At 34.9% G+C, this 26,903-nt stretch overlaps 3 protein-coding genes and 1 long non-coding RNA gene across 4 annotated transcripts; 3 read left to right on the top strand and 1 right to left on the bottom strand.

Annotated features, from left to right (window-relative positions):
* LOC107608227 lies at positions 453-1,693 on the top strand. Its single transcript, XM_016310083.2, has one exon. The coding sequence runs from the start codon at positions 550-552 to the stop codon at positions 1,525-1,527; it is 978 nt and encodes a 325-aa protein (XP_016165569.1). The 5' UTR covers positions 453-549; the 3' UTR covers positions 1,528-1,693.
* LOC110264912 lies at positions 2,739-19,377 on the top strand. Its single transcript, XR_002351246.1, has 3 exons — positions 2,739-2,750; positions 10,086-10,093; positions 19,287-19,377. It is a non-coding gene; the product is annotated as an uncharacterized LOC110264912 (long non-coding RNA).
* On the bottom strand, positions 2,947-4,429 carry LOC107608253. The gene is made up of 2 exons (XM_016310099.2): positions 3,319-4,429; positions 2,947-3,198 (listed from the first exon to the last, which is right to left on the bottom strand). Exons 1-2 carry the CDS (start codon positions 4,278-4,280, stop codon positions 2,961-2,963), a joined length of 1,200 nt encoding a protein of 399 aa, XP_016165585.1. The 5' UTR covers positions 4,281-4,429; the 3' UTR covers positions 2,947-2,960.
* On the top strand, positions 7,086-9,912 carry LOC107609545 (exocyst complex component EXO70B1-like). The gene is made up of 2 exons (XM_016311547.2): positions 7,086-7,472; positions 7,736-9,912. The coding sequence occupies exons 1-2, from the start codon at positions 7,266-7,268 to the stop codon at positions 9,632-9,634; spliced, it is 2,106 nt and encodes a 701-aa protein (XP_016167033.1). The 5' UTR covers positions 7,086-7,265; the 3' UTR covers positions 9,635-9,912.

The raw sequence follows: 26,903 nt of genomic DNA, 5'->3' as shown, positions 1-26,903 counted from the left end.
AAAATTTAGCCAATAAATAATTTTGTTTTGTGATCTCATAATTATATATTGGTTGAAGTTGGCTGATTTTTATTAGTTGGTTGTGGACTTTTTTTCCAAAATTTTTTTATTTATTTATATGGTTTAAGATTATTTTTTTTGTGTTATGAAAACAAATGAATATTTTTGCTATAATTTACTTAATTTAGAATTTAAAATTTAAATATAATTTATAGATTATAATTTAGAGTTTAGAGTTTTATTTTATTATTAATTTTAGAATTTAAATTAAAAATAGCAATGAATCTATCTAACGTGAAAAACCGATAACACGACTTACTTAATATGGAAGAATATAGAATTTGTCGTTCAAGATTTAGTCCAAGTTCAAACAGTGTGTAACGTATAACTATTAGTTTATGGGTAGAAACTGGATTGTCAGCAACTTCATCAAGTAATAATTTCAAAGTCCAAGTAAACACGCGATTTGACTTTCAGACCTTTAGTACTACAACTTCACCAATCTTAAAAACACAATTGAAAGGTCCTGCACTTGTAAATTTAAGCGGCATGCCAACCCAGAATTCCTACCATCTAAACCAGAAAAGGCTATGGAGATTTGTGGGATTTATGTCAAGTGCCAATGGATTTCTGTGTTATGCTAAGAGTTCCTCTTTCAAACATCTATTTGGGGAGTGGAACTTGTTGAAGATCATTCTTTACACCCTGTTAAGTTTCAGCATCAGCACCATCATGCTATTTCCCAAAAAATGCAGGCTTTCAAGGAGTTTCTTGCTTAAAGCTTATGTGGGTGTTCTGGTTTTGCTTCTAACCTCTCTCTACTCATTTTTCTCTGACAAATCTGACAATGGAAAACCAGACTTACTAAGCATGATTTCGAATGTTTCTTTCGCCTTGATGTCTTTGTCCCTGTCAAGGCAAATTGATCTTGGCTTTGAGGCAGAGCTTCTCAACTTCTTCCTTGGATGCCTAACTATTCAACTCATGAAGATCAGCTTGATGCTCTCCATCGTTGCAGCCATCTTTTGTTACACTCTCATGATTCTTCGTTCCAAATGGGAATCTCAATCGCATGTGAGAACACTAAGAATGCAAGACCATGTAACAGTAGATATTGACGCTGAAAATGATGACTACTTAAATGCCTTCCAATGCAGTTACGACCATGGCAAAAAACAAATGCAGGATGATGGATACAGTTGGAGAAAATATGAAGAGAATCCATTGAGAAGAAGGGGAAATCAGATAAGCTTCTACAGATGCTCACACCCGAATTGCAAGGTTAAGAAGAAAGTAGAGAGAACAATAGATGGGGAAATTATTCATGTAAACTACAAAGGTACTCATGCCCACCGTAATTGCAAGCCTAAATTTCCTATAAAGAGGAACTCATCATCTGAATCTTTTTATTCACTTCTACCTTCAGAACCTTCCCATACTAAAATTATAGATCAATCATTGGCCTTCAATGGCGATGGACAACTGGATCATGATCCGGCACCAGAGAGCTCATCATTATCAATATGAATGTTGAATACGAGCAGGATGCCTGCAAATATGATGTACGAAAACAAATAATCATATCTATACAAACGTGATGTTAAAATAGATAAGGTTGACAATGGGTTAAATAGGTGGAATTATGTACGTTTTTATTTTCACACACTTAAATGAGTTATGAACGTTTACTCCCTATTTCAATTCCACACCCTTAGAATGGTAATTTATTAACCTTAGAACTTTTTTTTTTTTTGGGTAAATTATACTTTTTGTCCCTAAAGTTTGACAAAAGTTTCAAAAATACCCCTAAGTTTTATTTTGTTTCAATTTTGTCCCAAAAGTTTTCGATCTGCATCAAATACACCCTTGGCGGCTAATTTTTCAAAAAATTTAAGACCAATTCAACAACAATTTCATAAGAACAACCTTCAACACAAGCAAATTAAGCATCATTTTCATGCATTATTGTTAGATTGGTCTTAAATTTTTTGAAAATTTAGCCGTCGGGAATATATTTGATGCAAATCGAAAACTTCTGGGACAAAATTGAAACAAAATAAAACTTAAGGGTATTTTTGAAACTTTTGCCAAACTTCAGGGACAAAAAATATACTTTACCCTTTTTTTTTTGAAAAGAGAATCAAGCTCAACACATGCAGTGGAGCATATAGAAATACATTACATGAAATTTAGCAACTCCTATGTCATCTCTGTCATAGCCATCAACAACACGAGTCAATTTTTGCACCACTCTCTAGAGCAACAAAATGACCTATTCACACAGTCTACCACATCTGCTGTCTTATTCTGGAAAAATCCAACTAACCATATTTTTCGCACGTCTTTTCTCAAAGTCATAGTCCTCCAACTCTCAAAGTGTTCTTTTATAGAACCTGGGATGCTCCAAACATGACCCATATGTCTAATCCAAGCGCACCACACCTGCCAAGCATACTCACACGTAACAAACAGATGTTGTACAGATTCAATTTCTTTACTACACATAACACAGACATTATCACTTCGTTCAATGATGCCCAATCGACTTAGCCGATCCTTTGTATTGACTCGACCTACAAGCACAAACCAAGTAAACAACTCTATCCGAGGAGGGACCATTCCTTTCCAGATTTCATTTGTGAACTTGTAGCTAAGAATATCGTCCGTCAAGGTCTGTTCCTGCAAAACCTGCACAAATGAGTTAGTACTATAAACGCCTTCTTTATTAAATCTCCACACCACTCTATCCTGTGTGTCAGCTATCAGTCTCACATCTTGCAAGGTATCAAGCATTTGTACAATATCAGACTTAGAGAGTTTAAGTAAAAATTAAAAAAGACAAATAGAAAGAAAAAACTTTACATAAATTTTATGTCAGTAAGAGAGCAACCATAAGGCAAAATATTTTCAATATCCGTGCACAAAGTATAACAAAAATAAGCCAAATGATGTTAATTATATTAGATTAGATTCTCTATATTTGTACAATAATAATCCTTGGTTGCTTCCTCTAATGTCTCCAACTCCATGATGGAGACTGCTTCACTGCGTTGAGCAGAAAACACTGAATCATCAAGCTCTGGAATGAGATCCTGCAGTGTACCAACCACCTTCACCATGCTCGGTAAACGAGTCAACGAAGAACGCCTCTCCGTTACAAAATCATTAGCGAGCTTTTGCAAGGTAGTTACGACATCGCTGTAAAACAACATGAAAGTGACGTCAGCAAAAGAAGAGAAGCCCAAGAAAACATGATCACAGAGTCTTCTTTCGTTGGGCAATACAATCCTCAGAACCACGTTTGAAGCTTTCACCCACCTCCTAATCCTCTCTCTCTCGTCAACCCCTTCAATCTTGTTGATAACCTTTAACCGCAACATTGATAGACACATGTCCAAGAACTCCCTTCTCCAGCTATTATACTGGTTCGAGCATTCATTCTTGAACCCGGAATCCATCATCAGCTTAACCTTTTCATGGAGGTCGTCGACTGCTTTCGGCGGAAGCGCATTGATAAGAAAATTATGGTCATTCACCAGTGTCATTGGAATCGGAATTTGATCATCTTTGTCCACAAGGTATTCCTTCAAATGACACCATAACACCTCAACAAGTCCCCAATTAGCCCTATGCAATTCTTGAATAACACTCATGAATCTTGGTGGTTGAGGAGAAATGGATTCTTCTTCTTCTTCTTCTTCCACTTGGATTACGACATTACGTTGATCTTCTTGGAGTCCTGCTCCTTCATGCAAGTTCTCATCTAAAGAAGAACGAAGAATGTTGAGGGTATAGCTGAATCCTACTCCAAGAATACCTAACCATAGCTTTATCTTCATGAGTTGCACTATTAAAGCTCCGAGAAAGAAATACATCAGATCCACTTCAAATCCGCAAGGAATCTGTCTTGACAAGCAAAGCGACATGATAGAAAACGCAAGACATGATATCAAGCTAAATGCGTCTGGTTTCTTCTTTACAGCTTTGCTATCCAAGAAGAAGGAGTAAGCAGAGGTTATGGTTAACACTAAAAGTGCCATGTTACCTTTGAACCGGAGACTCCTTGAACTTTGCCAAACTTTAGCGTAAAAGATTGCAATGCAGATGATTAAACTGAGTTGAGTGTAAAAAAATATTTTCAGAAAGGTCCACTCTCCAAACAGATTGTTGAAGGAGGAGCTAACTGCGTAACAGAATAAACCGACTACTGATGAACCCAAACCAACAAACCTCCATACATGTGGCTGCGTCAGCCATCTCCTAATTTCGATGAGCTTCATGTTAATTCTGTTACAGTTTTGCTATAGGAGCCTACTTTTTCTTGTAATAATTGTAGGGGAAAGGAGGACTCTACAATTGCAATTTTCACTTCATAATTGTTATTTTTTTAACGTGTTTCGCGGGTGAGTTGTTATTTTAGTACATGTCAACTAGCACACCAAATTGGAATCAATAAACTCTTGTCAACTTTCAACAGTAGAAATAGACACTAATCTTATCTCTGCAACCCTTGGATATTCGTGTGTGTGGTCCACTCTAACACTCAAGTCTTTCTTATACGGGTGCAGTTAATTACTTTCAGCAATATTTGGTTGATATTTTTAGATGGGTATGGGAAGACTATGTGAAATTCATCGGATATGGTTCTTGGATGAATATGGAGAGACTATGTGAAATTTATTGGACATGGTATACTCAAACTGAATTCTCCTTCGAAACGGTGCTAAACTAAGCACTTCAATGATAAGGAGATTCGAATTCACGACCTCTTAGATGAGTATGGAGAGACTATGTCATTTAAGGTATAACTCATTGGCGCTTATTGTTGTTATTGTCGTTGTTGTTGTTGTTGTTGTTGTTGTTTCAAAGGTTGTACGTGAAATTTATCGGACATGGTATACTCAAACTATTCTCCTTTGAAACGGTGCTAAACTAAGCACTTCAATGATACCCAAAAATCAACTCATCCGTCATCACATACTTCAAATAATTAGCTCTAGATGATTCATGTCTTCGCCACGTTTCTGTAAACTCAAAAAGTCAAAATCATCACCCCTTTCATTTTATTTTATTTTATTAATTTATTGTTTTGATTTGCATGGTCAAGTAATCAAGTCCAATCCCCAATTGTGACTTGTGAGAATGACTTTATTTTATGGGTGAAAACTAAAAAACTAACTTAAAAAACAGGGTTGTGATATACTGAATTACTGATATTGTCGTAGAAAGATAATATTATGCCATAAGTCAAAAAATAAGAATAAAAAAGGACTGTGGTACATGTGACAAAAATCAAAGAAGTGTAAGCAAATTTGTCAAACTAGTCGCAATGGAAGAGTAAAGACGCCACTAGAGTAGGAAGAATCCATACACCTGCTGAAATTTCAATTTTTTTTCTTTTCTCGATGAAACAAGTAACAAAAGATCAAAACAAAGAAACAAATATGACCAAACACTTGTAAAATTTTAAGCGGCATGCCAATCCGAAATTCCTACAAGCTACACCATAAACGGGTATGGAGAGTTACAGGATTTGTGGCCAGTGTCAATGGATTTCTCTGTTATGCTATGAGTTCTTCTTTCAAACATCTATTTGGAGAGTGGAACTTGTTGAAGACTATTCTTTACACCCTGTTAAGTTTCAGCATCAGCACCATGATGCTATTTCCCAAGAAATGCAGGCTTTCAAAGAGCTTCTTGCTTAAAGCTTATGTGGGTGTTCTGGTTTTGCTACTAACCTCTCTCTACTCATTATTCGATGATAAATCTAACAATGGAAAACCAGACCTACTAAGCATGATTTCGAGTGCTTCTTTCGCTTTCATGTCTTTGTCCCTGTCAAGGCAAATTGATCTTGGCTTTGAAGCTGAGCTCCTCAATTTCTTCCTTGGATGCCTAACTATTCAACTCATGAAGATCAACTTGATGCTCTCCATCGTTGCAGCCATCTTTTGCTACTCTCTCATGATTCTCCGTTCCAAATCGGAACCTCAACCACAATCCAGAACGCTGAGAATGCAAGACCATGTACAGTAGAAATCGACGCTGCAAATGGAGTATTTGAAAGCGGAGATGATAACTACTTAAATGCCTTCCAATCGAGTTACGACGATGGGGAACAACAAATGCATGATGATGGATACAGTTGGAGAAAATATGAAGAAAACCCATTAAGAAGGGGAAATCAGACAAGCTGCTACAGATGCGCACATCCCAATTGCAAAGTTAAGAAGAAAGTAGAGAGAACAATTGATGGGGAAATTATTCATGTAAACTACAAAGGTACTCATGCCCATTGTCGCAAGCCTAGATTCACTATAAAGAGGAACTCATCATCTGAATCCTTTTATTCATATCTATCGTCAAAGCCTTTCCACACTGATATGATAGATCAATCATTATTGGCCTTCAATGGCAATGGACAATTGGATCATGTAACAGAACCAGAGAGCTCATCATTATCAATATGACTTGTGAAATGCTGAATTTTAGCATGCTTCGCATAAAAATGTGTCAGGGAGCAGATGAAGATCACTCAAGTGGCCATCTAGTAGAGAATCCGTTGGAGTCAGTTATAGCTGTTATAGTTTGTTAGTGCCATGCTGGCAGTTAGTTATCTCAGAATGTATGGGTTTGTATATAATCATATGATCTCTTGGACTTAATTCCATTCACAATTCAAACTCAGTTTTTGCATTCCTTTACTTATATCTATACTTTAGCATGGAACTTCATATTGAACTTTGTCCGTCCATAAAAGAATTAATAGGTGATTTACATTATCAATTCTGAAATTATTTTTGAATACTTGTTCACTGATGGCTAAAGGTATGAAAACCAATTAACCTGAGACCAATCTAGAATCCGCCGTACTAGTAGATAATAGAAGCCCCCCTTATTAACCTGAGACCATAGCCCCAAAGAAATCCTATATTTTAAGCACAATATAAGACAATTTTGAATTAAATTGAATTCATTCGAATGACGGCATAATCCTAGCATTAGTCACTATCGTTATCCCAAAGATGAATTAATCTTAGCCTTCCATCACAAACCATCGTCTGTCTTAATAATACATTGTAGACTAAGAGAAACAAAATGGGCATAGGTCCAAAAACTTAAACCTTTCAAACACGTTACAAGTCGATTATCTTTGAAAACAGAGGAAGGCTCGCTATTTTACCGAAGAATGAATAGCAACAATGGCTCCTCTTACCTTCCGTTGAAGAAACTCTTACGAATACTCATACGCACTCAAATATATCATGGAACCTTTGCTTAACCAAAGAAAGATGTGGCTGAAGCATCCACAACTATGGAGTTTTGTTCGTTTTGCTTCAGGCGTACTTGGATTGCTCTGTTACGCTTTAAGTTCCTCCTTCAACTCTCTGTTCGGGAAATGGAACTTGCTGAAAACATTTCTTTACTGTGTCTTCAGTTTCATCATCTGCACTGCAGTTTTGTTTGTAAAGGTATTGCTCCATTTTATTTTATACTGATCTTGATAATAAACTGCAGTAGACAAGAGCTTTTATGACCAAAATGTTAAAAGAGATTCTTGTTGTTCACATTTCTTTATTTGAGAAGAGGCTTTTGCACCATTGGCGTGTTAAGTATAGAATCATTCATGTATCTTTGTTTAACTGTTTAAATTTTTACGAGAGATGGTTGGTAAAATTTTTTATAAATATTTACATTATATAAACAGATTAAATTTAGTGATTTTTTCTTACAGGTATCACATGGCCCAGGAAGTCTCCGACTAAAAACTCATCTGGCATTTTTGGTTCTGATGATTACATCTTTCTACTCCTTTTACTTTGATAAAGCCGTGAATGGGAAACCAGATGCATACTCTATAGCTTCTTGTGCTGCTTTTGCTGTGATGTTTCTTGGCTTGTCAAGGCATAGTCACTGCGGATTTGAAGTGGACTTGCTCTATTTCTTTCTCGCGGCTCTAACAATACAACTCATGAGGATAAAGTGGGTTTTTGGAATACTTGGAGCATGTTATAGCTATGCTCTCATCATGATCCATAGCTGTGTGGATGCTCAACAAGAAATAAATGGATATCATGGAGTCCCAGAAGAGCCTCATGTCATTCAAGTAGATCCACCAGAACTGTTATTAAATTCTAGCATTACTCAAGACAGCGCAATCACCGAAGTTGATTCGCATTGGCAAGAAGTCAATAATGATTTTGCTCTCATCAAGCCGGGCCTCTTGTCTTCTCTAAAGGCACTTAAGAAGCAGAATCGAAAACTTTTAGGCCTACTTTACGGCCAGTCCCTGATGGAGCCTTTTCATCTCGATGACAATTTGTTAATCGACATGCTTCCGTGTGAAATTATCAACAACATCAACGAAACTTTTAAGATGGCACTGGCTGCTGGATATGAGAAGGAGTGCTGCCACTTATACAGCAATTGCCGCAGGGAGTTCTTGCAACAGTTTCTTTCAGAATTAGAGTTGAAACACACACCTGAGGACCATAATGTTTTCATCACACACAACATTCTAAGTTGGAACAGAACTTTTAAAATCGCCTTCCGTGTACTATTTCTATATGAACGCAGGCTTTGTGATCGCATCTTCTTGGGATTCTCCTCAGTGGGGGATCTATCTTTTGTGCTGGCTTGCAAGGAACTCACAACTCATCTACTAAACTTTGTGAATACAATAGTAGTTGACATCCGTTCGCCTCCGGCCATGTTTAGAAGAGTGGTGAGTATGTTTGAGGAGTTGAATGACATGATTACCGAGTTGGAATCATTATTTCCTGATCAGGCCGGTGCATCGCTGAGAAACGATGCAATCAAGGCAAAGAGGAGACTAGGTGAGAAAATAAGAGACGTTTTCAAAAACTTGGAGAATCTGATTCACTGTGATTCAGCCATTGCAGATGTTCCAGGAGGCATTGAACCAATCACCCGCGATGTAATGAATGGTCTTGGTGCAATAGTAAGAGTCATGCCTATGATTGAGAAAGCTTTCAAAGAATATCCTATAACAACTTGTCCTTCATTTCCTGCCATGATAGCTTGGATGATAGAGCTGTTGGAGAACCATTTGGAAGCCAAGTACAAAATTTACACTGGAACTTCTTTGGATTATGTGGCCATGATGAATAACATTATGTATATAAAACTAGAGACACTGAAGCATTTTCCCTCTGCTCGATTGATAGACTTCGGCAGAGTCAAACGATATAGTTTCGCTGAAATTTTGGGTGATGATTGGATACAAAAGCACACAAAAAAATTCCAGAAAAACCTTGAAGACTATCAAAGAAGCTCATGGAATGAGGTGCTAGGCTTGTTGAAGCTAGACAACAACAACGAATCACTGGCAAAAGATGTAGCAATTGAGTCCATGAAAGAGAAGTTAGAGTTGTTCAACATTCAATTTGAGGAGATATGTTGCACTCAGTCTAAATGGTTTGGCAGCTATGAAATACGGAAAGAGATAATAGTATCCGTAGAAAACATGTTGTTGCCGGCATATGGAAGCTTCATTGGAAGGCTCCAGGATGTTCTTGGCAAGGCTTCTTATGACTATATACAGTATGGAATGCTTGAAATTAAAGCTCGGCTCAATCGTTTGTTTCTCGGAGGCAAACGGATGAGTCGGTAGCTGAAAGAGCGGGAAAAGCTTGAGTAGGATTAGAAAACAGGTTGCCACAAACTTCGATCCAAAGGAGTTATGTCCTTGTATAATCACTTATGTTTTCTGGTCAAGAACTCAAAACCAGTTCAAGTCTCCTTTTATTTTATGAACTTATATTTTTCATATTTGGTTGGTTCAAGTACAAGTTGCAATAATATGTGGAATTGGAACATATGCGAAGTTAGAGAGCTCAACATTATTGTGAAAACTGTGTTAGTGATCAAGAGATTAGAGAGAAGAAGCTAGAAACAGAGAAAATAGTGATTCTCATATTTTGAAATTATAGGAAAGTGTGAACATTTTGAACTGTAGCACACTAGTTACCATATATATAGCATCTACTCTAACTATTAATTAATTATGGATCTAACAGACTATGTTAAATATTTAACCTGAGTTGGTCATACCTAACTCTTAGTAACCTAAGTTAAATACAACTAATATGGTTTCACAACTTTTATCAATACTCAAACTACTCAATATCCTCCCTCAAGTTAGAAACCAAGAAACCAGAGAAGATTCACAACTTGCATCTTTACATAAATTGCTCAATATCCTCCCTCAAGTTGTGAACTATTGAACCACTTTTGATCCTTATGCATCCTTTGATTGAGAAGCATATAAATCAAGTAACCTCAACTTTCTCTGTGCTGCATCAAAAGGTCCAGGAGCCAATACTTTTATAAAGCAATCTGCAGTTTGTTGTACTGAAGTAATGGGTAGAAGCTTCACCATTCCCTTTTGTGCCTTTTCTCGAACAATGGCAGTCTACTTCTATGTGCTTGGTTTTCTCATGAAAAAACTGGATTGGCTGCAATATATAGAGCTGATTGATTGTCACAAAACAGATTGAAAGGCTCCGAATGAGGAATTCTAAGGTCTCTAAGTAAATAAAGCAGCCACTGCCCTTCCTTTATAGCTTGACCCATTGCTCGATATTCAGCGTCAGATGAAGAATAAACACCTATGTCTTGCTTCTTGCTTCTCCATGAGACTAAGGATGTTCCAAGAAAACAAAAACAAAAACCTATCATTGGTCTCCTAGTATCTGAGCATGTGGCCTAATCAGAATCAACATATCTTGTGAGCTTCAAATTGCTATCTGCCAAAAAAAAAAAGTCCCTTGGCTGGGCTCTGCTTCAAATATCTCAGCACTTGGAAGTGCAGCGTGAAAATGTTGATCAGTTGGATGATCTACATATTGACTTAGTTTACCTACTATGAAGGAAATGTCAGGTCTAGTATTTATGAGGTAGAATAATCTACCAACCAACCTTCTATAAGAAGTAACATCATCCAATTTGGTTCCACTATCTTTAGATAGTTTACTGTGCTTGTGTGGATGAACTTTTGAGGTATAGCTAATCTCTTGCATTGTTGTAATACGTCTTTTCTTTAATAGAGTGAAAATAATTCGGACATCGAAGAATACCGTGGGTGGGTACCTGCAAAAGACACTCTGACCCTCAAGTCAGTAAGTGTTTAAGAGGTATAAAATTTCTATGATTATAGAATGTTAAACATGAAATAGAACTTATCATGTAGTCCCTTTTGAGATATAAAAATTGGTGCCTTCATAGGCATAGGATTGATGAATAGAGTTGATGTTATGACTGTTGGTCATTAAGTCAGAATAATGGTTATTAAGATCGTCTGTTACAAACTTAGAATGAAGGAAAATAAAGTCGAGTTATAACTCATAATGCACAATAAAGACCGAGCTATAAGATGACGGATCACAGCCTCCAAGGTTTGTTTGCCGATCATATGATCCAGGCTAAGCTCAGAAAATTAAATGAGTTATAACTCGGTTAAAAGATAAGTGAATAATGATATGATGAGCCCCCAAGCTTAGTCGGGTTATTATGTCGGCACTTATTCAAAAATTAATTGAGTGGTAAGAGTCATTCAATCAAGATAGTTGTGCGGGGGATATTTTTCCACTTGAGAATAATTTTTCATGACATACGCATATCATTTGATTGTATGTGAATTGAAAAGTTCAGAAATAGATATCCATTGACGGAATTGATTGTATGATCCAAGAATATAATAATTAATTGTCTTGGAAAATTTTTCGACCCACAACAACTTATTGATGAATTTCTCGCTCAAAGCAATTTGTTATTGAATATTCACAATTTATATTGAAGGTCATATGACATGAACAAGATAAATTGAGAAAATAAATATGTATAAAATCGCAACATATATTGAATAATATATATTGTAAAAGTACAGGAGTTTAAAGTAGAAAAATATACCTTGAAAGTTGATAATTGTAGAGAAGAAGTCGATATATGAATGTCATACATACCAAATATGAATTACTTAATTTAATTTGTTAATATTATAACTTTGTTTCATAGAATCTACATTAACTTGTTAATAAAGCAATAAAATAATTAGTCATTTAATAATATAATAAATCTTGTTTAGCTATGAGGTATATTCTTTGTGCAAAAATAGCAAATTTGTATGTTTGTAATATTTTTTGCTTTGAAGGTTACAGAAGGCTTAGAGAAGGGGGTTAAATCTATGGCCTTCTTTTGCTTTAATAAACGACTCCTTTGTTACACGACTTGAACCTGATTTCTATTTGAACTGTGCAGTGAAAAATTTAAGAGACAATTTCTTTTTGTCTCATAAATATCAGAAAATAGAACAGAGAGAGAGGAAGAAATTGACACAGACATGTATCCTGGTTCAGTTGTCTTGTGCAATGCAACCTATATCCAGTCTCCACCACAACAGTGGTGAAATTTTCACTATAATCAAAGTATTACATACACTAATTTCCTAGGATTCACTCAATCCTATTTGGACACTCAAGTTTCTTCCTAAACTTGACTTGGCTATACTAATACCTAACTCTTTATACTAAGTGTTTACCCAACTAGCAAGGGGTACCTCACAGGTACTTGACACAAGACAGAAAATTACAACCAAAGCAAATCAGAATTCACTCTTGGCTTTTCTCTCAAGTGTTTCACTCAGCCTTTTTCACTCTTAGGCTTTTTCTCAATATCTCTCTTTCAGCCTTTTACCTCTCAAAGATAATACAGAAAGATATACATTGAAACTGAGATACAAACCGTAAAACATGAAGGAGATTGATGCATAACAACCTTTTTTGCTATAAGTTGAACCAGATTTAGCTATCTCTGATGAAGTTCTTCATCTTGGCAGAATGTTTCTTTAACTTAGAAAAACTGTCCAAAATGTTGAACTCTTCACAGGGAAGCTCTCAAACAAACTCAGATTCTGATTCTCTCTCATTTTTTAAAATCAGAAAAGCATTTTTCCTTTTTGTACCTCTTACAGAGTCACAGTTTAGATTTCTCCTTAGTAAACTTTTTGAACTCTGAGCTCCCTTAGCTTGTCATCTCACTTATTTCAATTAACCCCAAGTTAGAAATTTTAAAGCTGGTTCCTTTTGCTTGACCAAAGACTTTAGAGCAGAAAAAAGAAACTTTTCAATGGTAAACCCAAATCCAAACCCTTGAGTTTATGCTTTGTCCCCAATTTGAGCCTTTGATTCACAATAGTGATTATCATAAATCACTTTCTCTCCATATATCCCAATTTGGCATTGCAGAACTTTGAAGAAGGAGTGAAGAAAATAAATTGTATGTAAATGGAAATAAATCACCTTTATCCTTTGACTTAGCTTAGCTTGCTTTGATTAGGGCAATTGGACATTTGCTTTTGTGATTTACCTTTCTCTTTCTTTCTTCTCTGATGAATGAACCAGGAAGAAGCTTTCTCTCGTTCTTCATGAGTTTGACCACAAGCAATGTGAATGTTGGCTTCAACTTGGATGAATTGCATTGGGCTTGGATATTCTTGTCAATTCGTCCGATCCAATAGATATGCTTGTTACTATCACTTGAGCTTCGATTGGAGATATGGGCAGCTCCTCTTTCCTTGTTCCTTTTTGTTTGGGTTGCTTTATTTATTTGGCCTGCATCACTAAATAAAATAATCAAAACTAATTGAGTGTTTAACCCATTAAATCAATGTTTGTCATCATCATTTAAGTTAGTTAATTCTTTAACTCAACAATCTCCCTCTTGATGACAAACATTATTATAAACGAGAAGGTCAAAGGAATTGAATTGAATAACGTTAAAGTACTTCCCTTTAGATGATATCCGTTCTCGTTGACTTGCTCCCCCTTTCTTTTTTAAAAGTTGCTCCCCTGAACTTGTGTTTTTCTTTTTGTTTCCTGTTCACACATTCATAAAGAAGACACAACTATGTACAACATGCAAATGATTATCAGGAGATGGTGCATTCCATAAGAGTTTCAAGCCTTAGATTAAATTTACAAAACAGAGCATGTCCTCATCAAGCATAAAAAACAATCAGCCAATACAAAACATGCTGAAACAGAACATACAAAACAAAAAAAATAGAGCAATATAAAATAGAGTAATACTAATACTATAATACTAATACTACTCCCCCTTTTATCATCAAGGAAAGAAATGCACGCATTTTTAAACCTGCAGCAAACTGTTATGGTGCAAAGTCCATAATACTAGATAAACCAAGTGCAAAAGAAAACAGTGGTTAATCGGTTTATAGTCATCCGGGACAGGACAAAGTTCAAAATAAACTACAATTGTTCTATGAGACAATTATCAAAATAAAACAGCACATAAAAGATCAATAGAAAAGACATCCTCAGGCATATGAACCATCCTCTTCAGAATCAGCAGGATCTTCACGGTCAGTGGCCATAGTGTCATCCTCTTGGAGATTGTTAATGAACTTCATGAAAATTGCCACTTTATCTCTGGATTTTCTGAGGAAATTTTTATGCTTGGTAGCAAATTTCCTCTGTTCTTTGCTCATTGCAATTTGATGGTTAGATTGAGAGATAAATTCTTGAACTACATCTTTCACCACTCCATATAAGAGTGATTTGTGTCCAGTGAAAGTTGAAGTCCCAGAGGCAGATGGAGGAGAGGATTCTTCTGGTTCATAGTTGTTATCATCATCATCATCAAGAACTACCCTTTCAGTTCGAGTTGGTCCCTTTTTCTGCTGTTTCACAGAACCACCTCCTTTTAGATATGAGTGTCTATTTTCATATGTCTCATTTGACAAGTCAACACCAAAATGATAAAAAATGCAGGTTAAGAACATGCCATAAGGAAGAGCTTTATCTTTCTCACTTCTAATGAAATCAAACATATACCTTACCATTAAGTATGCAAAAGAAATTTCAGTTTTTGTGAGGATAGCACATAGAACTAGAGTATCACAGAAAGACACCCTTTGATATGAGCCACTTTGAGGAAGGATGATATGGTTCACTATGCGATGCAACTGGGCACGAGTGTAACCAAGATCTTTGTGAGTTGGAGTGATGCCATCAATAAAAGAGATGGGTTCACACACGGGCCAGAGCATCATTGTCTGAGATACCTACTTCGTCATCCCACTTACGAGAGGTGTAGACACAAGCACCAACATCAGTGTATTTCAGAGAATCACTGATGGTTTCATTGTTTAGAACAAGGTCACGGCCTTTTACGTAGGAGTGAATGCTGCCCTTATGATAGGTCATGTTTGCATAAAACTCCTTGACTAAGACTAGGTAAACAGGTTTTTTTATTTTGAAAAATATGGTTCCAGTCCAGAAATTCAAGATTATCAACAAAAACAAAACCTTTCTTTTTCAGATTTGGTAAATCGACTAAAAAGGAGGGACATATGGTACGATAAACAACAACACCCTCATAGAAATCATTGTTCATAGCAGAGCAAAAACGAAGAGGATTGTAATCTGAGTGTGAGGTCATAAAATGAGATTTGTGTGCAAAAGGATCAATGGATGGCTCTTTAACCGATTTTAGAGGGATACAATGGTTACCTCTTTAAGGATGATTAGGAGCAGACCTAGGCTTAGGTCGAGAAGGTTCAGGCGTAGGTTCCTCAGTAGCAGGGCGCTTCCCCTTCGAAGTACTTGGTTTGGAAGGAGAACTAGGTGGAGCCATTAGCTTGGCAGAAGAGGGACACGTTAGAGTGGTTTTGGTTCTTGCCATTGGATCGGTGCGAGGAGGAGAGGTAGGAGGAGATGGAGAAGGTGTGAAAGCCTGATCTTTGGAGCGAGTAGAGGGTCTAGGTTTCTCTGGGAGTTTGAAGATTTTAGCCCTTGGACTCTTTTGAATCACAGTTTTCTTCCTCACTGGAGTGAACCCAGGTTTCGAATGAAACAAAATACTAATGGTAGTGGAGAAGAAATGAAGAGGTAGTGGAAGTAGTTATGAAGAGAGAAGTTTGGTAACTGCACCAAGAAAGGAAGTTTCTTGAAAACATGCAACTGCATCACCTATGACTAGACCTTAAAAAGACTTGACATCACAAAAGATGATTTGATTTTATTAAAAAATAAAACAAAGCAGATTAAAAAAAAAAGTTTTTCACTAAAAGACAAAACACAAAATAACACATGAATAATGTAACACTCATTGGGCCCAGAGATGTAGAGTTTAAGAAAATATATTGGACCACAGCAACTCTGAACTGATGGGTTGGCCCAGAAGATTCAGATCGTGCAAATGAGCCTAGAAAATGATATTCAGAATGATGGTTCTTTATTTGCCCAGAATTGTCTCATCCCCACCTGAGAGACAAAAACTTCAACAAATACATCAGCAATGCTCAAATAAAGTATCATGACTTAAAATCCCTAGATTTGTCCTAAGTTTGCAAAATCTGTCTTCAGCTAGAGTGTAACACCCCAATTTTTAACACCTCATGATCGTACCAAAAGTAAGGCATTACTAACCTAATCCTTTACGCGTAAATCTATCGATGGTTTTACTAAAACTTATAACTTTTCCAACAAGAACAAAAACACATATTCACATACTTAATATTAATAATACATTGTAGTATTACATACAACAGCAATCACAGAACCTACCCCTCTGAATAAAACTCTAACTAACAAGGCGAGGGGAAAATAAATTCTAACAACTCAATTCGTAAACATATTCCTCTGTGCTCCTGAAGCTTCGCAATAAGCCTTCGCACCTGTAGCTGAAAGGGGTGGAAATAGGGGGTAAGAACTGGGGAGTTCTTAGTAGGGTCGGGGTTAGGAGTTAAGTTCATTCTATATATACATGGTTAGCAATAACAGTCAACAAGGTACGATCTAATTCAACAATTAAAGAACACAGAATTCAAACAGTCATTTAGCACACCCACAATCACAAAAAATACACTCACAAAAAAATATGCGCAAACAAGTATGATGCATGGCTATCCCTAGTGTAGGTAATGAGCTCATCTGTCAGTTTTGACCCGCTCCCGACGTAACTCAGCAACCTTTGTCTGAGTTTGGTTTCCAGTGTCATAACCTCTGTAAGTGTAATGTCCTGAATTTTTTTTAAAACCTTTTACATTTGATTTCTTTTATTACTATCCAACCCTCCAATTTTATCAAATTCCTATACTACCCTTATTTCTTTTACCAAACCCTAACCCTAATTCCCAAATTAAACCTACTAACACTCACTTTATCACATACACCCCCACCCCCACATATAGAAGACAACAAAAAGAGAGGAAGAATAAGGAGAGGGGGAGTGATGGAGGAAGGAAGAAGAGAAGAGGGGAAGAGAGAGGCGGCGCCAGTGGGAGTCACTGCCACTGCCATCACCATACTTGAGAGGGGCCATAGGAGTGGAAGAGAGAGGACGTGATGGCCAGAGAGAGAGAGAGAGAGCAATGACGCTGCCGTTGCTGTTGGGGTTGCCGTCGTCACTGAAGGAACTCGTCGCTGAGCTACTATGTCGCTGCCGGAGGAGAGCTTGTCGGAAAGCTGCTGTCCTGTCCGGCCGTGCGCTATCCTCCATTCTTCCTCCACTGGTTCTGCCATTATTCTTGCCCTTTGAAACCATCGTAGGAAGCATTTCACACCTCTGTCAGTTCTGTTTCACTACCATTCTAGCCTGGTTAGTGGTTGTTCTATTTTGTTTCTGTTTCTGCTACTGTTTTACCGCAGTTGTTGATGTTGTCATCGTTGCTCTGCCTTTAGCCATCGTCACTTCTGTTCTGTTGTGCCCCTGTTCGCTGTTTTGCTTGCCTATTGGAGCTGCCGCTGCCACCGTCCAAATTTTGGGCTCTTTCGTACCCTTTAGTTTGGTACTCTGGGTTTGGTCTCTTCAGTCCCTTGGGATCAAGTTGTGAGTAGGCTTTACATTTATAATTATTTGGCTTTATATATATAATTATCTTAATATGTGCTGCTTGAATTTATGATTATACTTACAAGTTATCAACCAAGGATTTGAATTTAATTTTAATAACGGATTTATTAGAACTAAATATTTATTTTTGTGAAATTCAGATTTTTAATATGCACATGAGACTGTATACATGTTTGATGAAGTTTTGTATTATTTCAGAATATTTGATTTTATTTGAATGTGTTTTTGTAACATTAAAGTATTATGGATACTCACTTATATGCTCTGAATTTGTAAAGTATATTCGACATTTCATATGATTGAAAAGGATTTTTTTATTAGAAAGTATTATTGATTTGATTTGATACTGTATATATTGAAAGATCAAAGATTGATTGTATTTGAAATTATATGTTTTGAAATTATATGTTTTGAATTGGTTTGAGAGGCTCGTATTAGAAAACCATAGTTAACGGCGGTTATGACGTTAACCTAGATGCATCTGACTCAGACCTCAACTAGCAGGGGCGTTGCTAGCCTAACGTGTAGGCCACACGTTGGATCTGTTATTCCGTACAGACACACTAGAGGAAAGGGCTACCCTTATAGGTGGAGCCGCCCAAGTGTAGACTATTTGATTTGATTTCTATATGAGGACTCCCTTATTGATTCACTTATTCATATAAATTATTATTTTCTAGCTAAAATTATTTTTATAATAATGTTTAGATGGTCTCATGTGAATTATAGATGTACTGTCTAGTCATTGAGTTGCAAAACTCACTCTGTTTTCTAAAAATATTTTTCAGGAATAAATATTTTATTATGTGAGTATTTCTATTCAAGGGTAATGATCTACAATGGGTATCTATTCTTTGTTGAGTTCTTAGACGTCATCTGCTCCATATGTCACAGGCAGGATCCCTCTATATTTATTTATTTTATTTTTGTTAAAAATCTGTAATTATTCATTCTAGAAAGTGTAAATTTATTCAAAATATTTGTAATATTTTTATTTATTTTATATTCGAATATGTTAGGCTTGCCAGAGGACTATTTCCCTGAGCGCCAGTCGTGGCTCATTTTGGGCTGTGACAGAGTGCTATCAGAGCTTAGGTTTAATCTGTGTAATATAGAGCAAGTGTCCTATGGTAGGATCACAATTGTATAAATATAAGCGCGCCTATTTGTACAAATTGTGGCACTATCAGAGGCCTATAGGAATGTCATCCTTCTCTTTTTGTCATTCTTGTCTTTTGGTTCTTGTTATCATGAGTCATCTGTCGATTCTTGCCACCTCTTTTCTCTTCTTTGTACCCATCCTTGAGTTATTATTTGGTAGTTTTTCTTGAACTTGCTTTTGCAATGACTTTAGTTTTGGTTCCGGTTCGCAATTCCTGCCTTGTAGCGAGTTCTAATCTTCCTCGCTTTTGTGAATATTTGCTTTAATCTTCTTCATCTTCATGTTGTTTTCTATGGTTTCTGATTTCAAGATTTCATCCATAATCTAAAAGATTTGATATCTTTTTGTTGTGAATTATTATCTTATTCCTCTCATAGAACAGTATTTAGATTTGTGGATTGTGGATTCACTTAGCTGCTGATTGAGATGCTTTGTTTTGGATATCGATAAAACAAGTTTGTTCTTCTTATGTTGATGATCTTTGAAGTTAACATAATTTTGAACCACTCGTGATTCTTTCTTTCGAATCAATAATTTTAAAAATAGTTATTCGGTTGCTCAGGAGAAGAACTACGTGACGAATATATGCATGGAGTGTTATTCTTATTTGCTAGATTGGAATTATAATTTTCTCTGTTTAGGTGTGGCAAAATTTTTTTTTTATGATCTGTTAGTTGAATTGAAGATCTTTTCCGATTTGATAGTTTGGTTGAACTGTTTTTGTTTGATAATCTATTCTGCGATGGCTTTGTTTGTTGAACGTGACTTTTCTTTCAAGAGCACTATTTCTTCTGAGAACCTTCAAGTTCTTCCCTTTTCAATCTTAAGGTTCCTTTGATTCTGAAATTTTCAATTTTTGATTCATTTTGTTTTTGCTCAGTTACTGACAGCACTTCATATTTTTCATGGTAAAATGACTCAAAATAGCATGCAAATTAGGGGGCATGAATTTTTGTGAATAGAAATTTTTATGTAGTAATCACTTTTTCAAAACCCATGCTTTCTTTTTTCTTTTCCTTTTTCGTTTTCCTACTGGTTAATGCTGCTTTGGATTAATACCCTTACCTTGTTGTGAAAAATAACTCAAACCAATTTAGTTTATTGTGTACTGAATATTGCATTGAATTCTGAAGAAGGGTCTTTCTTTCCTCCTTCATTTGTTTTTCAATCATGTTCTGAAATCTAAGATTCTTTGTTGTTTTTCAACACCCGAGTTGAGCATTATTTTCAACATCTTTCAAAAGTTTTGAACTTATACTTGTTGGTTAGTTCTCTATTTTTGTACATTTTATTTGTTTGATTTTTTAATACTGTAACAGTATTTATTTTATGGGAAAGTGCTTTGAATGTTCAAGCTTCCTTCCTTTATAGACCTTTGTTTTAAACTTTTAATCAATGCAAGTTTTATCCTCGCACTTCTGCAATGCTTTGCTTGTTTGAATTTTCATTGAAGACCCTTTACTCATAAGTTCCTAATTCGTTTACTGATTTTCAGCTGTTTCCTAGTTCCAAATTTATGATCCGAAAAAGCATTTTGCTTGAAGTTACTTTACCTTGTGCAAGTTAACCATGTTCTGGTTTAAACCTTGAATTATTGCATATGTAGGGGGGGTTTAATTTTAAATGATTTTAATTTTAGAATACCCATAAAGTTTATTGAATAGCTGCAAATAGGTTTAATTGTTGTGAGTAATTGATTGATTAAATGAAGGCTGAATTGTGACTGTCAAAATGTGATTGGAATTGTTGATTTAATGATATTGATTGATTATGTGAATCGTGAATTGTTTGACCAATAATTACTCGGAATTCTAAATTTTTGGTGGATTACATTGGATAGATTGCCGATAAGCTGGTTGATTGATATATTGTAATGATGGTAAACTTGACTGATGGTTGATTTGAAATTGATTTTGAGAGGTATTAAAAAGGGTTGAATTTTGAAATACTAAACTACTTGCTGAAAATCTGAGTTTTGAAATAAAACGGCGACTTTGAAAGTGAACCAGTAACTTAATAGTGATTGGAATGATACGAGACTAAAAGCTAAGTGAACTACAACAATTATAGTTATTAATATTCAAGTTTGAAGGTTTCGTATTAACTGGAGAATTAGTTATGATTTTTCAAAGTTGAATTATAAAATCTGATTTTTGCATTATTTTAAACAAAGTTAGAAACTTAGAAATCTATAACTAATTCTGTGATGATCGGAATTGCATGGGACTAAGTCTGGATTAAGCTTGGGAATATAAGGAGCTGGACTGGTGAATTTGAGACCTTTCCGTTAAGTCTATGATTTATGGTGAGTTTTTGAATTGTGTTTGTCAAAATCTGATTTTGTTGCAGAATGCTCAATACAACAGCAACTTGTTTCCTCTACTGAAAATTCTCTAGTTTGAATTTCGAAATGAAATCAATTTTAAATAAAACTCTAGTCTTATTATTTTAATTACATAAAATTCTTTTGCTATGTGCTTGAATTATATTGAAAGCTAAATTACGTTTAAAGATTTAGACAAAATAAAAAGTAGCAGTTATTATAATTAATGTTAGTTTAAGTTAATTGCAATCACATCAAATTTTAGTTTTATTTTCATTATCTTATATATGCTTTATTTGTAAATTAAGTCATAACTATGTGATCATATGGAAATATTTGAGTGTATTTTACAATGATAATAAGTTAGATGTACATGTAAATATTGGTTTAGAGGATAATGAGATGATTGCTTATATTCTTCCGTCATGTTTTACATAATCTATCTATTAATGACATAGTTACTTAATATCCAAGGTCATGATAACAATCTAAAGGCACTTCGTTGAAGGTTTCTATAGAACGGAAAAGGAAGTATACTGATTTTTGTGACACTATTTTCAATTTTTATGACTGTCAAGTTGGCTATTCTAAATTGTGTTGTCATATTTTTTATTTATGTTTTACTTTGCTTTCTTTGTTTGATTTTGTCCTTTTTCTTATGCATATCCTTGCTTGATTGTGTTTCTAATCATTCTCTTAAACCTTCGTGAACATTGCCATCGACTTTAGTGGTCATCTGGTCTGAACTAGTTGCTCTTTTTATTCAGCTTGAATTTGTTTCGATTTAATACTCCATCCTTCTTTTCTTGCTTCTATCAAAGTTCCTTGATTCAGATTTCCTTATTAGGATGTGATTGACTCTTTCTAGCACATTTCATTGTTTTTGTACAGCTTAATTGCAATCTTATACATCCTTCCAAGTTCTTGCGAACGCCATCTATGATGTTTGCTTTTCGCTTCGTAAGTTTTATATCCTTTTGAGTAAACTTGAGCTTGTTTCAGTGTCACGTGCAATTCCTAGATATAACAAGCAATATAGTTTTTAGGACACGACTCATAGGCTTGGAAGGTGAAACTTGTAAGTGTACGACATCATAAGAAGATTATGAAGCAGGAGTGTTACGAGGAGGAAATTAAGGAGATTTTGGTACAAGTTGAAAGGTTATTCCTGATGATTAACGTTCGAATGTACTTTGAAAATGATGAACAAAGTGAAAAGTGCTATGTATGTTTGAGTCGTCAAGGAAATGAGAGCAGATGAAGGTCAACCGCGTCGTTTTAATACAAACCTATTTTGTAACTTTTGCACCCCATTAAAATTCTTTCTCATGTTTGGTAAAGTGTTAAAACTATATAACATTTTGCATACTATATTAATTTTTTAGGGCAAAAATTTTTATAAAGGGAGTAGAATATAATGTCCTGAATTTACCACAGCCGCCACCATGTTTGAGAGGGTCCAGAGGAGTGGGAGAGAGAGGACGTGATGGCTAGACAGAGAGAGAGAGCAATGACGCTGTCGTTGCTGTTGGGGTTGCCGTCGTCACTGAAGGAGCTCGTCGCTGAGCTGTTGTGTCGCTGCCGGAGGAGAGCTCGTTGGAAAGCTGTTGTCCTGTCCGGCCGTGCTCTATCCTCCATTCTTCCTCCACTGGTTCCACAATTATCCTTGCCCTTTGAAAATGTCGCAGGAAGCGTTTCACACCTTTGTCAATTCTGTTTCACTACCGTTCTAGCCTGGTTAGTGGTTGTTCTGTTTTGTTTCCGTTTCCGCTACTGTTTTACCGCAGTTGTTGATGTTGTCGTCGTTGCTCTGCCTTTAGTCGTCGTCGCTTCTGTTCTGTTGTGCCCCTGTTCGCTGTTTTGCTTGCCTATTGGAGCTGCCGCTGCCACCGTCCAAATTTTGGGCACTTTTGTACCCTTTACTTTGGTACTCCGGGTTTGGTCTCTTCAGTCCCTTGGGATCAAGTTGTAAGTAGGCTTTACATTTATAATTATTTGGCTTTATATTTTAATATGTGCTTCTTAAATTTATGATTATACTTACAAGTTATCAACCAAGGATTTGAATTTGATTTTAATAATGGATTTATTAGAACTAAATCTTTATTTTTGTGAAATTCAGACTTTTAATCTGCACGTGAGACTGTATACATGTTTGATGAAGTTTTGTATTATTTCAGAATATTTGATTTTATTTGAATGTGTTTTTGTAACATTAAAGTATTATGGATACTCACTTATATGCTCTGAATTTGTAAAGTATATTCGACATTTCATATGATTGAAAAAGATTTTTTATTAGAAAGTATTATTGATTTGATTTGATACTATATATATTGAAAGATCAAAGATTGGTTGTATTTGAAATTATATTTTTTGAATTAGTTTGGGAGATTCGTATTAGAAAATCGTAGTTAACGGCGGTTATAACGTTAACCTAGATGCATCTGGCTCAGACCTCAGCTAGCAGGGGCGTTGCTAGCCTAACGTGTAGGCCACACGTTGGATCTGTTATCCCGTACGGACACACTAGAGGAAAGGAGTATCCTTAGAGGTGGAGCCACCCAAGTGTAGACTATTTGATTTGATTTCCGTATGAGGACTCCCGTATTGATTCACTTATTCATATAAATTATTATTTTCTAACTAAAATTATTTTGATAATAATGTTTAGATGGTCTCATGTGAATTATAGATGTATTGTCTAGTCATTGAGTTGCAAAACTCACTCCGTTTTCTAAAAATATTTTTCAGGAATAAATATTTTATTATGTGAGTATTTCTATTCAATGGTAATGATCTGCAATGGGTATCTATTCTTTGTTGAGTTCTTAGACGTCATCTGCTCCATATGTCACAGGCAGGATCCCTCTATATTTATTTATTTTATTTTTGTTAAAAATCTGTAATTATTCATTCTATAAAGTGTAAATTTATTCAAAATATTTGTAACATTTTTATTTATTTTATATTCGAATATGTTGGGCTTGCCAGAGGACTATTTCCCTGAGCGCCAGTCGTGGCTCATTTTGGGCTGTAACAGTAAGCAACCTCTGTCTTACAGGTGCGACTCTCTTGAGCCGATGTATACAAACATAACCTCTGTAAGCAACCTCGATCTTACAGGTGAGGCTCTCTCTGGCCAATGTATGTATTGATAACCTCTGTAAGCAACCTCCGTCTTACAGGTACGACCATCCCCTGGATTGGCCGATGTATCTCTGAAAATTAAATCTCGGTAGACTCACCACCATATCTCTGCTCGTTTTTAGCAGGTAAACAATCATCTCAACTCGTTCTCAGTGCCAAACAATACCTCTGCTTATCTCCTCTTTGTTTCATTCTTTCTTTCGTTTCTATTATTCCTGCTCTCCGCTCTCCTGTGGCAGAGGTTCTTTAGATTCTTTTAATCTTTTCTTTTCTTCTTCTTATTTTCTTTCCTATTATTCCATAATATAAATTATCTTCGCATTATTCCCTCGTCTCTCCCTAAGTATCTTATGGAAAAGAATTATAAAGTTCTTTAATTAAGTCCGCATTCTCTAAAGCTTTTAAAATTACTCTGCTTGCTTGCTTTCTCATTAATATTACACATTATAATATTCTTACAAAATAATATCTTTGATAAATACTAATTTTAATAATGATTTATTTTAATATAAATGAGTAATTTTAAAGAAGTATTTAAAATAATATTTATAATCTTCTTTTAAAACTTAGTTTATAAAACCTTATTTTTAAACTTTTATTAATTACTTTCTAAATCACGAACATTTTAATATTCTATTTTTAACCTCAATATTTTATAAAATCATATTTGAAACCCTCAGTTATTTTCATATTTATAAAAATAACCCTAAACTTTTATAAAATATCCATTTTTACTTCCGTACTTTATTTATTATCCAAAATATTCAAAAACTTATATAATTACAAATTGTACCTCAATTTTTATATATAAGTACAATGTTACCCTTCAGAAATAAAGTTTAAATATTAATCTTCCTCTTATACCCAAAATCGAAACCCTTAGCCCTTTCCTTTTAAAATATTACTTGTATTTTAATCCGTTTTCGAGTCTTTCGGTTACCAATTTTTCTCAACTTTTAATTTAATCTTTCAACCACCAAATCTCATCAATTTTCTCAAAATACCACATCATAACATTCTCCAAAATCATTAAAATAACCACAGCTGAGCTGTTTTTCATAGCCAAACCAACAAATCACAAGCAACAATAATAGTAATTCAACATAAATTCATTCAAACTCAAATAATAATCAACCAAATCAACATTTACTTATCAAATTCATATTTAATTATTATAAAGTTACCAAACCCTACCTCCGTACGAAAGCAAAACAATGGAAGCTCTGAAGAAGTTTTTTGACCAAGCTGCTAAAGAAAAAATTGTCAGAAATCGTCTGTGCCTCCTAAAACTTTAATTGGCTGAACTCAAAGAGAAGGGGAGTTATATCACCGTCAACTTTCACCGAACAAAAATAATACTAACACGTAGAGAAAAAAGATACCAACACTTTTATCGAATTAGATTTTTTATTGAAGTTACGGATTTCAAGAAATCAAAGTCGAAAAATCAAAGAGCGCCATGGTTTCTCTCCTTGACTCGGTCACTTCTCCTTCCCGTATTGCCTTGATTTTGGTTCGGTATTCATTTAGGAAGAATGAAAGATAATTGATGGTGATTAAGGGAAATTGTAAACATGTGTCATGGTTCCATGTGAAATAAAAATCATATGAGTGAAAGAAAGGTTAGGTGTCAAGCTTATATATTCATATAAGCCACGCCTCTTTCTTTAATTTTCTTTGGTTTTTTTAATGGCTTTTGCCAAAAACGAATGAAACTAAGGAAATAATAATAATAATAATAATAATAAATTTTTTATATTTTTAAAAATATTTCATTATAATAAAAATTATTTAAAAATTTTAATGAATTTTAAATTTAAAATATCATAAAATTTAATATAATTATTTATAATAAAATAATTTCTAAAATAAGGAATTTCAATTTATGAAATGAATTATAACTTATTTATATTTATATTTTTTAAAATTGTGGTCGTTACATAGAGGTTTGGTGAAAATATCCGCTAATTGATCTTCTGATTTAACAAATTAAATGCTAATATTCCCTTTTTGAACATGTTTTTTTATTGAGTGAAACCTCACCTCAATATATTTAGTTTTAGAGTGCAAGACTGAATTTTTGAAAATATTTATGGCACTCATGTTATCACATAACAAAGGAATACTTTCAGCATTCAACTTATAATTAGCAAGTTGGGTTTTCAACCAAATAAGCTGAGAGCAACAGAAAGAAGTGTAAGACCCCAGATTTTAAAAATTAAATAGTATTTTCATAGTTATTTGATTAAAATTGATTTTAAATTATTACTTTATTACTCTAATTTTATTAAAAATACGTATACTAGCCCTAACTCTTTTTTCCAATTGAAATCCTAATCCTAAATTCCTAATCAGAAACCCTAGTTTCCCTTT

Source organism: Arachis ipaensis, chromosome B07 (assembly GCF_000816755.2).
Source record: "Arachis ipaensis cultivar K30076 chromosome B07, Araip1.1, whole genome shotgun sequence".
Classification (NCBI taxonomy): Eukaryota; Viridiplantae; Streptophyta; class Magnoliopsida; order Fabales; family Fabaceae; genus Arachis; species Arachis ipaensis.
The sequence above is the reverse complement of the archived record's forward strand: the minus strand, read 5'-3'. Positions and strand labels throughout refer to the sequence as shown.

Excerpts from the sequence above, each read along its gene's own strand:
- LOC107608227 (XM_016310083.2), top strand. The coding sequence starts at position 550 with ATGCCAACCCAGAATTCCTACCATCTAAACCAGAAAAGGCTATGGAGA.
- LOC107608253 (XM_016310099.2), bottom strand. The coding sequence starts at position 4,280 with ATGAAGCTCATCGAAATTAGGAGATGGCTGACGCAGCCACATGTATGG. Across the intron at positions 3,199-3,318 it reads GAGAGAGAGAGGATTAGGAG|CGATGTCGTAACTACCTTGC; the intron begins GTGGGTGAAAGC and ends GTTGTTTTACAG.
- LOC107609545 (XM_016311547.2), top strand. The coding sequence starts at position 7,266 with ATGGAACCTTTGCTTAACCAAAGAAAGATGTGGCTGAAGCATCCACAA. Across the intron at positions 7,473-7,735 it reads CTGCAGTTTTGTTTGTAAAG|GTATCACATGGCCCAGGAAG; the intron begins GTATTGCTCCAT and ends TTTTTCTTACAG.